This window comes from Myotis daubentonii, chromosome 1 (genome assembly GCF_963259705.1).
Source record: "Myotis daubentonii chromosome 1, mMyoDau2.1, whole genome shotgun sequence".
Taxonomy (NCBI): Eukaryota; Metazoa; Chordata; class Mammalia; order Chiroptera; family Vespertilionidae; genus Myotis; species Myotis daubentonii.
In genome coordinates, this window is record NC_081840.1 from 134,857,317 (window position 1) to 134,869,662 (window position 12,346).

The 12,346-nt window shown below is 38.5% G+C and overlaps 1 protein-coding gene across 1 annotated transcript in view; it reads left to right on the top strand.

The window, feature by feature from the left end:
* Positions 1–12,346, top strand: part of MALRD1 (MAM and LDL receptor class A domain containing 1) — a 629,377-nt gene that overhangs the window by 577,223 nt on the left and 39,808 nt on the right. The window contains exons 38-39 of the mRNA XM_059660668.1: positions 10,168–10,247; positions 10,342–10,438. Of these exons, the coding sequence (XP_059516651.1) occupies positions 10,168–10,247; positions 10,342–10,438 (177 nt within the window). The remainder of the gene's footprint in view (positions 1–10,167; positions 10,248–10,341; positions 10,439–12,346) is intronic.

Sequence of the window (12,346 nt, forward strand, 5' to 3'; positions counted from 1 at the left end):
GGCATTTTCTGGAGCCTGTTGTGTCTTTGGGGCTGGGAGCACGGTGTCTTTTTCTACTGGATTTGCATCCAAAGCAGCAGAAGCTAGTTAGGGCAGAGAAAAGGAAGCAAAAGACTCAGACAAGCACCAATCCAGGAGACAATGTGAGAAATCCTATATAATAAAAGGCTAATATGCAAATCAACCGAATGGCAGAACAACTGGACACTATGATGCGCACTGATCACCAGGGGGCAGATGCTTAACACAGGAGCTGCCCTCTGGTGGTCAGTGTGCCAGAAGCCGGGCTCATGGTTGGCAAATGCAGTGGCGGTGGCAGGAGCTTCTCCTGCCTCTACAGCAATACTAAGGATGTCTGACTGATGGCTTAGGCCCATGGGGAACAGGCCTAAGCCATCAGTTGGACATCCCCTGAGGGATCCCAGACTATGAGAGGGTGCAGGCTGGGCTGAGGGATCCCCAAGTGTATGATTTTTGTAAACCAGGCCTCCAGGGAATTATAAAACTCCCAGGCTAGGAAGAGAGGTTCTCACCACAACCTAGGCCAGCTTTTTCTCCCTTTGGAGTACAGGCCAGGTGCAGACGGGAATGGCAAGTTTGAAGGCTACAGGCATGCTTTGGCCGGGAAGTAGAAGAGAAGGGATACTTTCCATAAGTCAGTTCTCCTGGTAGGGTCTCATCTGGGTCACCATCTGTTAATGGATATGAGAGGTCTTATCCCTGCTGGCGGCTCATGAAGGTGGAACTATTGCACTATCCCAAGAAAAAAAATTTTCTGAGACTCACACAGGAGGATGAAATATGATAGAAGGCTTTATTTCCATGGAATTAAATCCCCAAGTTTCCAAAGCCCCATTTCCCTTTGTCCTGCCATAGAAGAAGTATAGCATGGGTTTCAGCAGAGCTAAAATCAGAGCTAATGTCCACAGTTTCCATTCCAGGTCTGCACAGTCCAATGCAGCATCAGGCTAGCGTACTTTGTGTTGCCCCACTGCAGTCCGTCAGTCCATTGCATGCGGGGTCTACAGGTAAACATGGCTATGGAGGAAACACAGGCGAATGCAAGGAAGTCAAAGCAAGCCAAAAGCACAAGAGAGAGAGAAAGCTTCTTTGTTCAGGAGATTATGTGTTTCCAAATTTCCATGTGCTTGCAGTGGCCACGCCCATTATGGCCAATGATCTCTGTCCCCAGGTTTGACTGACAGGCAAGTACCTTCCCTATGTCACCCCAACTTTACTGGGCATGCATCTATCTTTCCTTTGTTGGGTCCCTTCTCCCAGTGTTTTCCAGGGAATAGGCCAGTGGTTCCCTGGGAGTGCAAAGTTGCAGCTTCCTGGTAAAGCTGCACAAATGACATGCCTATAATGTCTGGCTTTCCCTCTTTGCTTCTTTTCTATTATTAATAGCTAGCTAATTACAACAATATCAGCCAGACATTGTGAATCAAAAACTGTAGGGACAGGGCCAGCAATCTGTTTTTATAAACCTTACAGGAGATTCTGGTGCATACTAATTTTGTATATGACTGTTATAATGATTAAGTAAGATAATCTAAGTACAAAATAAAGGTGTTTTGATAACTATAACAAATTACCCGTGTGTTAACTACAATTATTGTGATGATAGTGAATATTTTCAGTAAATCTCTATGAGCAGATTGTGCTAATTGGAGCTTACAAGAATACAACAGGTATAATAGTCCTTACCTTCCAAAAATGTATCGTCTAGAGATGTATAAGGAAAAGGACAAGTGCACCTCTGTGTGCCAAGTGCTGTCCTAAGAGTTTACAGGATGCCATGGGACCCAAATAAGTATTTTTTAAGTCAGACAGGACACAAAGGAGGGCCACCCAGGGTAAATGTTATTTGGTCTGTGTCTTTAAGGATAAATATAAGTTAGCCAGATGGATGAGAGGTTAAGCCATCTTCCAGCCAATGAAAATAAGATGTTCTGGAAAGATGTAGAAGTGCAAAAGAGTACATCTCTCAGGTGAAGGTCTTCCAATAAGAATAAAGAGTTTATGAGCAAAAAGAAAATTGAGATCAAACCAGCTGTGCCTTCAAGAGTCCATTTCAGAAAACAATCTCCGTGTAAAACCACTTCTGGACAGGACTCTAATTGCTGTGAGAAAGTAGTAAAGGGTTTGAATTAGGGAAGTGAACAATGTGACATCAGTCTGGAGGCAGGAAATCCAGTGAGGAGCCTATTACAGGACCAGAGAAGACGCATGGATGAGATAATTCGGAAGTAAACTGTTGGAACTTTGGGGATTGAGATGATGCAGTAGAGAAATGGATATAGGAATCTAGAAATTGTTTCTAATCTTTGCAAAACGTTTTTTTTTTTTATCTCCTTCTGGTGCTAGGAATGCTGTATTTCAAAATAGGATTAAAAGTCCCTTTAGTTTCATCATTGTTAGGAAGAATGCAATCAAATATGTTCTCCCCATTATCCTGAGTCAGTGAAAAGTATTGGATTAAGTTACCTAATTTACATTTTAAGTCTTTTCTAAATTTGAATATGCAAATATCAACATTTTAATGAAATAACCGTGCCTCTGCATTAGCACTTCATTTTTCCTCTTATTACTGTAGCCCTATTTGAACAGTTGAAGTAGTTAAAATTAAAGAAAATAATAATAAAAAAGAGTAAACCTGCTGCCTGTTCCCATGAATCCATGCTCAGAAAATGTGTGGCTCTTCCTTTTCCCTGGCAACGAGACACAGGAACTGGGGCCAACATACAGAGGACAGTAAGGATGGGAGGAGCCTTTGTTCCAGGTTTTAGTGGGTAATGAATGGGTGTTACCAAGCACATCCAGAAATAAGTGATTTCAGAGCCCCTGGGTGATAGTGCACTAATGGCAGAAGACCTGTTAGAATTAAGGGAAGATTAGCATGTTGGCTCTGACTGAGAGTCTCTAATTACATTTTATTTCTCCCTTTCTCCTGTTTTTGTTAAGAAAACAAACTCTTATGCACCGATGATGTGGGACATTTATCTTTCTCTTTCAGGTGGACTCTCCCTAATACTTCTAAATTTTACAAAATATGTTGGAGCTAATTAGTCAAGTAGGAAATTAGTCTAAGCAAATTAATCACCAGTGCTCACAGTGGAATTTCGGTGCTTTGTGGCTCAGAGATTACTTAGTGGCTTCTCCTGCTTTCTTATTTCCTGTTAAATGAACTCACCCATGACAATCAGGATGGCTTGTTAAGGGCTCTCCTCAATTGTCCCACTTCCTTTCTGCTGGCACAGGCTCAGCATGTAGCCCTGAAAACAGTCGGAGCTGATGCTCTCATACTAAGTTGAGACCGCACTTCCCTCTCCCCGCTTGGAGTACATGTGTCTGATGGGTAGAAGCCTCATTGGTCTGGGGCAGAGGAATGCACATTGCAGGCACTGAGCATGTTCAACAACTGCTTTTCCTTCCCCTACTTCTATAACTGGAGTAAGGACCTCCAGACATATTAATATATACAATTTTTATTTATATTACTTTATTATTTCCATCACCATCTATTTCCTCTATGCCCTGTTCCACCTTCACTCTCCCCTACTCCCTCCCCGACCCCCTCAAAATCACCACATAAAAGCAGAAGTTGCCGAAACCAGTTTGGCTCAGTGGATAGAGCGTCAGCTTGCGGACTAAGAGGTCCCAGGTTCGATTCCGGTCAAGGGCATGTACCTGGGTTGCGGGCACTTCTCCAGTGGGAGATGTGCAGGAGGCAGCTGATCGATGTTACTCTCTCATCGATGTTTCTGACTCTATCTCTCTCCCTTCCTCTCTGTAAAAAAATCAATAAAATATATTAAAAAAAAAAAAAGCAGAAGCTGTGGCAATGGCTCTTCACTGCTTTGTAAGTCTCAGCCAATGCTCAGGCAAGGATGGGAGACAGGGCAGTTGTCAGATGTCAGTTCCCTGGAGGGACAGTCTGTCAGGGCATGAAGTCAGCGGGGACATGACCATGATTTCTACCAGAAACTGAAATCCTGGGTATGGAACAGCTTGGCATAGATAACACTTCACGGTCTACAGTGGACATTTATATGTGTTGTTTAATTCTCATACACATTCTATGAGGTGAGTTGTAATTGTTACTGCCCATAATAGGAAACGGAAGTCATTTGATGCTCCCATAGCTAGAAAATGGCAAAGATTAGCCTCAAACCCAGGTGCCCTGACCCTATCACTCACTCTTTTCTTAGCGCCACACTGCCTCCTCTACAATTAGAGATGTTTCCAGAGTAAAGCTTAATGTGATAAATGGACATTTCCAGACCACGAAGACCAGAAAGTTCTCCTAGTGAAGCTCTTCTAACAGATAAACATTATAAAGTTAACCCATTATAAACAGCTAAAGTCTTACTTTGGGGAGACATGGGAAGCAAAACCATGAAGTGACTAGAGCAGTCATTGGCTGAGGAGACCAAGAGACATCGTTGAAAATCTCATTCAGAATGTACCCCTGGGTGATTTGCTACTCAACTGCTCTATGACTTTATTTCTTCAACTATGAAATGGGGAAATAACTCCTCTTCTGTAACATTATTGTATTACAAATAGTATAGTAAAGCATTTAGAATATTGTTGAGCACATAGCAAGTTTTCAATTGTAATTTCTTTGGGGCTTTATACATTGTGGTTTTCTGAAGCATGGAATGTAAATGTAGAAGATACTGGCTCCTATAAACAAAAAATGATATGAATGAATTTAATAATCACAACATGTTGCTATAAAAAATACCTAAGAAAAAGAAAAACAAGTCTACTGTTATAATGCTAGATTATAAATCTAATCTAAAACATATTCAAAATGCATGCTGCTTCTGAAGGGATTTTCCTTCTACATCCTTAAAAACAGCAATATTAGAGTAAGGATGGCTGCAAAATTACAGTATAAGATAGAATTCAGAAATCTATAGGTTAATTTGGGATCCCATAATAACATATTTGAATATATTTCTCCAGATTCCATCAATTATAATGACTTCTATATTCTTGGATGACCAATTTTTATGTAACATTTTATAATACATATGTATATATACACTGAGTGGCCAGATTATTATGACCACCTGACGTTTGTAGGCAAATTAGCTATAATTTCATGCTGAAGTTGCTAGAGGGCCAGACCATTTTAAACAGGGAAGCAGGTTGTTTACCACGACAGTAGAAGTGATTTTTTTTTCTGAAGATATGGGTAAACAACGTGATTTAACAGCCTTTGATCGTGGGACATATATTATTATGAGTGGCCAGAATATTATGACCACCCATCACACCCCATCAGTACTGCATTGGGCCACCTTTTGTCCTCAATACTGCAGTGATTCTCCTTGGCATTGACTCCATGAGATGTTGAAAGGTGATGCGAGGAATCTGAGACCATGCCTGACGAATAGCACCGTCCAGTTCTGTGAGATTTGATGGTTGTGGAACCAGCGGCCTGATGGCTCTTTTAACTTCGTCCTACAAATGCTCATTTGGATTGAGATCTGGTGATTGTGGGGGCCACCTAAGCAAGGTAAAGTCTCCCTGCACAATACGAGCACTGTGGCATGGCACAATGTCTTGTTGGAAGAAGCCATCTCCATTGGGATATGCCATCAACATGATAGGATGAAGTTGATCAGCAATGATACTTAGGTATGTTGTGCTATTTGGACGTTGTTCCACATGAATTAAAGGGCTCAAATCATGCCAGGAAAACATGCCCCAAACCATAACACTGCCCCCACCAGCTTGAAGGGTTGTACTCATGCATGTGGGGTGCATGCTTTCATGCTGTTTCCGCCCAATTCTCACTCTGCCATCTGCATGATGCAACTGGAAACGTGATTCATTGGACCACATGACTTTTTTCCAATGCTCAACTGTCCAATCCTTGTGTTCCTGTGCGAATTGGAGACGTTTTATCTTGGTAACTGCAGACAGCAAAGGTGTTGGAACAGGCCTTCTGCTTCCATATCCCATATGATGCAGTGTACAGCTAATTTGCCTACAAACGTCAGGTGGTCATCATAATCTAGCCACTCAGTGTGTGTGTGTGTGTGTGTGTGTGTGTGTGTGTGTTAATATATATTAATATGTATATTAATATATATGAACATTTCATTCTTTAGAATAAATATAATTTAATATATCACCTGTTCTACAAATGTATAATTGAAATTGCACATTTTTCACTTTCTGGGTCTGGAAATACAATTATTCTTGAAGCAATTCTTTCATCCTCTCCTTTAGCACTTTTTTTAAAGCTATATAATTTATCTTAACAAAGGAAAGGAAACACTTTTTTGTCAATTCTTACACAAGGATATTTTTCAGAGAGTGGAAGGCAGGTGGAGAGACAGAGAGAGAGAGAGAAGATTGAACCCAGGACCCTTCAGTCCATATGCCAATGCTCTATCCACTGAGCCAAACCAACTAGGGCCTTTAGCACTTTTTTTCAACCTTGTTATATTTCATATATTTTAATCTCTACTTTGTATCTTGGCATCACGCAATTGCACAGACCTCCCTACACCCACCCGACTCTAACAACCATCCAGCTCTGCCTTAGATGCCCCACCAGGGCTGATCTCTGGTTGGCATCCTAATCAAAGCACACCAAGATCTTCCCAATATCTCATCCATTCTCCCTGTTTGAATGGAGTCTAGGGATCCAACTGCCACAATTACTCTGAACACTTAATTATCCATAGAAGAGGTTTAGCATGACAAAGAAAGATAAAATATATGTTACATATTCTTACTTGCTTCTTTTTGCAACCAAGCTAATGTTTCCCCTTAGTGGAGAGGGTTGAGGAGAAGGAGAAAAGCAACAACAAAAATATTCAACTGAGAAATATATACATGATATGTTAATTTCTGAAAATTGTCTGTATGGGTTGTTTATATACTAGTAGACAACTGGCCTTAAGGAAATCCATAATGCATTGTTGAAAGTTAAAGCCAGTTTGTGACAGAGAGATGTAGATTCTTCTATTACAATAAACACACACGTGTGTGTGTGTGTGTGTGTGTGTGTGTGTGTGTTCTATGAAAGGGTAAAAGGAGTGGAAAGAGACATACTTGGCTGTTTATATTAGTTACATAAGGAGGATGGAATTGCATAGGGATATGAAGGGTTGTATTCAAACATACATTACTTTAAGCATGTATTACTTTTAATCTGACAAACATCAAATAGGAAGGAAGTGATGGTTTGGAATCACGTTGGTGTGGAGATTACAATTTCTGCTTCAAGGAACAATTTGTTGTTATTGACAAGAATCTTTAAAGTATGTTTTATTGATTTCAGCGAAAGAAAGGGAGAGGGAGAGAGAAACATCAATGGTGAGAGAGAATCATTGATCAGCTGCCTCTTGCATGCCCCCTACTGGGGATCAAGCCTGCAACCCAGGCCTATGCCCTCACCAGGAATCAAACCTTGACCCCCTGGTTCATTGGTCAACACTCAACCACTAAGCCACAACAGTCCAGGGACAAGAATTTTTTGAATCATAGATATTATTGTATAATTTTAAAATTTCAGTAATTTCTATTCATATTTCAAAATTAATTAATATATATTAAAATTCACAGGTAAGCCCCCTTGAAAACACATGTAGAAAACATTTGGTTTAAATTAGGCAGACTGGCCCTAGCTGGTTTGCCTCAGTAGATAGAATGTCAGACTGAAGGCTCTCAGGTTCCATTCTGGTGAAGGGCACATACTTTGGCTCCAGGCTCAATAGTAGACCTTGGTCAGGGCCAGGGCATGTGAGGGAGACAAGCAATTGGTGGGCCTCTCTCACGTGGCTGTTTCTCTCTGTTCCTCCCCTTCTCTTCCACTTTCTCTAAAACGGAAAAAATATCCTAGGGTGAGGATTAAAAAAATAATAATAAATAAATATAGCAGACTGATATACAAAATATACTTAAGTGGAAACTTTTGAGCGTAGGATACTCAGTTTCTTCTAAAATAACTCCTTTAAAGGTTTTGTATTATAAATATCTAACTCAAAATTTCATTCATACTTCTTAAATTTAATTCCTTTGGCCAAAAGTGACAAAAATTCAGCATATTTTGAAATTAATTTGGGCCCTTAAAATACATTCCTTTCTATTATTTTTCTCATGGTAGTTGATAAGATTATATCACCTTGATCTATTCTTTAATATAATTGTTCTTCAGTAGAAAAAAAAAATCTGTGATATATATTTATGTACTATTTAAAGGAAGGTTATATCCCGTTACTTTTTACAGGTATATTTTTACCAATGTAAAAATAAATTGCTTATCTTTAATTTTCCTTTTATCAATAGCATCTATACTTATTTCTGTAAAATTATCATCAAAATATTTTCCAGTATAGTTGAAATTTTTCTTTCAGTAAAAAATAGTCAAAAGAAAAGTCACTTAATACTCTATTTGTTCATCACCAGAAGAGTGATATATATACACAAACTATAGGTAGGTAGATAGATGATAATACATAAGTACACATACATATATATATATATATAGGCAAATAGAGAGAAGATAGATGATCGAAAGTTAGCATACATTTGGATTTTTCCCATTCATTTTTTAAGTGGTATTTTAAGATAGTGTCCACTGACATTTATCTTAATAGGCACATTCAAGTATCTACCATCTAAAGGGAAGACTAGTGTGATCCTCGTGCCAGTGAAGTGGCATTTTCAAAAACCCAAGGATGCCCAATTAACCAAAATGAAAACCTGTTCCCGTCTCTAGGCCACACCAGTTTGTGCACATGTGAAAGGCTGACATGTGGAGTCACACTGTCAAATGAGAACTGCCAAGAACTATATCCTGAGGATTATAAGAATAAAAGCCATAGTATCAATGTATGCATGTAAAATAATATTAGATGTTTTACAAGGTTACCTAAGATGAAAAAATGTCTTTAAGCACTTAAAATGAATGACAATTAGGAAAGAAAAATATTGAAAAGAAAAATGAGAATAAAATAGATAAATAAATTTAACAAATAAATAAATAAAAGAATACATAAATAAGAAACTCAAAAGAAAAAATACGCCATTAATCAACAATTCTGATTTATTTTCATTTGAATTTCAGAAACATCCAAACAATCAAGTTGTCTTACATTTCTACCTTTTAAAGAATACCTCCTAAGGAAAGAAGATATTCCTATGGACCTCCTTAAACCTCTAAGCTTTTTATATTTAAAAAAGCTATTGCTTTTTGAAAGAATTGCTATTGATCATTCAAGTTTTCAAATTCAAAGAGAGATTGAAACTAAAGCAAATGTGTGCTGAAGAAGCATTGTTCAATACACAGCTTTTAAGCACACTATTCAGAAGCTGGTTTTAATCCTATTTTGTAGCATGTACCATGAACCTGGCAGGAAATTCAACTAAACCCTTTTTCATTTGGATTGTGTTATTTCTGGTAAACAAGAATGTGTACACAAGTTTTCACACCCATATGCAAATACATATTACCGGAAGTATTCTAACACGTTTACCACTTAGAGATAAGTCTTATCTCTCTGAGCACAAGCTAGTCTCCATTTCTGAACTATCTGAAAACTACCCAAATCAAAGGAGATGCTCCCAGTGTTACATTTCATCGTGTATGTCCCTAAGTAAAACAAAGGTAGTGAAATTCTAGTAGTATTCCTAATACATCCCATGAGATTACCAACCTGATTCCAAATCTATGAACTTGAAGGATCATCTGTTTTAAAGAAAAATATCTGTGCCCTGTAATTTGTATTAATCTATAATTTGAGTCTTCTGTATCAGTATCTGAAGTAAGTTAAATCACTTTTTTTTTTAAATGTGCTAGCTTTTAAGTTTGAGACAAATGAGTAAAGTAATATGGACACTGGTGAAAAACAAGTCAATTTTTGAGAACAAAAAAGGAAGTCTCTGAAAACTAAGTGCCCATCTTATAATCTAGGCAGAGATAAATCACGAAAAACATCATCTTACACAATAATGTGAAAATAATGAAATTTAATTTTGGCTTTGGTTTAACATTTTTAGTTTCTTATCAAAGTTACGCACATTGCAGGTATCTCATTATGTATTGACATTCATCATTTTATTCCATGACAATACTACTAAAATATGTTGCTACTTCCTTTTTGTTTTTCTAACTGTCATCTTTTATCTCATTTCCAGATGTCAACAAGGATGGGCTGGAAATCGATGCCACATCAAAGTTAACCAATCTACTGCAGATCTCACATACTCTCAGAAGAGTAGGTGACATTGTGACTCAACAAATCACCGCGTTTTTGAGTGTCTCGTATTTTTGACTGTGTGTGTATCCTTTTCATTGGTTTGAAATTCTAGATATATGGACTCTCCTGGGTATTGGATCAGCTTTCCTGATGACTCATATTATAGTTGCCACCTTGTGTTTTCTTGCGAACAGAAAAGCACCAGAAAGGTAAGTGAAACATTTAATTTGCTGTATTTTCCTTTCACTCCATTTTACATGCAGGTAATTTTAGTGTTTTCATACTTCATGACATCTTTCTCTTGTTTACTTTTTTTTTTTTTTTTTTTTTTTTACTAAAGTTGACTTTTTAGGAGCATTTCTTATGACAACAAAAAGGAGAACATGGCATTCTCCACTGATTAAAAAGATAGAAGGGGATAGACATCCAAGTTCATGGTGGTGCCCAGGGAAGACAGTGAACTGCAAAAGAGACACTTCCTTGGCCTTCCCAGGAAGGCTGAACTCTAGGCACCAGCTTTCCAGGCCAAGAACCCCATGTCCTAAGAAATGCACAGGCCAGAGGCCAAGAGCTGCTGCACCTGGAGGAACTTTGCAGGCTGGGCACAGGCATGACACAGAAGACCTCACAGTCTACTGTGCTGGTCAAGATACTAGGAATAGATGAGTGGATGAAAAAGCTGTGGTACATTTACACCATGGAATACTGTGTAGCTGTAAAAAGGAAGGATTTCTTACCTTTAAGATAGCATGGAGGGACCTGGAGAATATTATGCTAAAAGAAATAAGCCAGTCAGAGAAAAACAAGTGTCATATGTGGAATTTAAAGAACGAAATAAGCTGATGAACAAAATAGATCCAAGATATAGAAACATGGAACAGACTATGGAATCTCAGCAGGGAGATGGAGGTGGGTGGGAAGAGATTAACCAAAGAACTTGTATGAATACATACCTAACCCATGGACAAAGACAACAGTGTGGTGAAGGTCTGGGGCAGGGGTCCAGTGTGGGCTAAAAGGGGTCAATGGGAAAAAGAGGGTCATATACTAGTATAATACTTTCAACAATAAAGATAATTTTTAAAAATGATGCTAGGAGTTTCCTACCTAATACCCATCTTCCCATCAGCTGTATGGGATACAGGTCACTCCAATAAGGAAAGTGACTATCTTTCCATGAACTGGACAAGATAAAGACTCAGAATAAGATTTAATACAATTTTAAGATATTGAAGAAACACATCATGTCTCCCATGCTGAGTCTGTGGCCAGAGATTTGGATCAGCTGCAACACCGATGTGTCACAGAGCACAGGATAACTGCATTTTCCTTGGTGTCAAATGGTATATGCCACCTGCTGATAAATTCTTCTCAGGTATCCAGCCTGCAGTATTGTTAAATACCAGACACCAAACTTGTTATCATCAATTAAAGCAAAATTATTCCAGAACTATGGTGTTCATGAGAAAAAAATATCTGACATTTTTAATCCATTACTAACAAGAAGAGCATGCTGATCTACTAATTCTGTGGTTATTTATTATGTATGTAAAATGTGCCAGACAGTGTAGATACAAACATGAAAGAGAAGCAGTCTGGACCTAAGGGAGTTTGTAATCTAGTGGGAATAACATACACAAAGCTACTAATTGAAATACTGGTCCTATGCTAAAATGTACACATGTATTAGTATTCTCCAAAGAAACAGAAACAATAGCTAACTATATTAGTGTTTCTGTCATATAGATATATGTATATATATTTAAATATCTTATATTACATAATATATAATCCTATCTAACAAAAGAGAAACATGGTAATTAGCATACGACCGCTACCCTTCCCATTGGCTAATCAGGGCAATATGCAAATTAACTGCCAGCCAAGATGGCGACCGGCAGCCAGGCAGCTTAAACTGAACATGAGGCTTGCTTGCTTCAGTGACGGAGGACTGCAACATTCCCCGCCTGCCTTGCCGGCCTCTGAGCTTGCAGTTTGAAACATAGTAACAAATATAGAAGCTAAACAAAACCCCAGAAACCAGCTTTCATCGAGCTGGGATCTCGGAGCTGGAGTTGATACAGAGTTTCTATTATAGAACCCAAACAAATCAGATA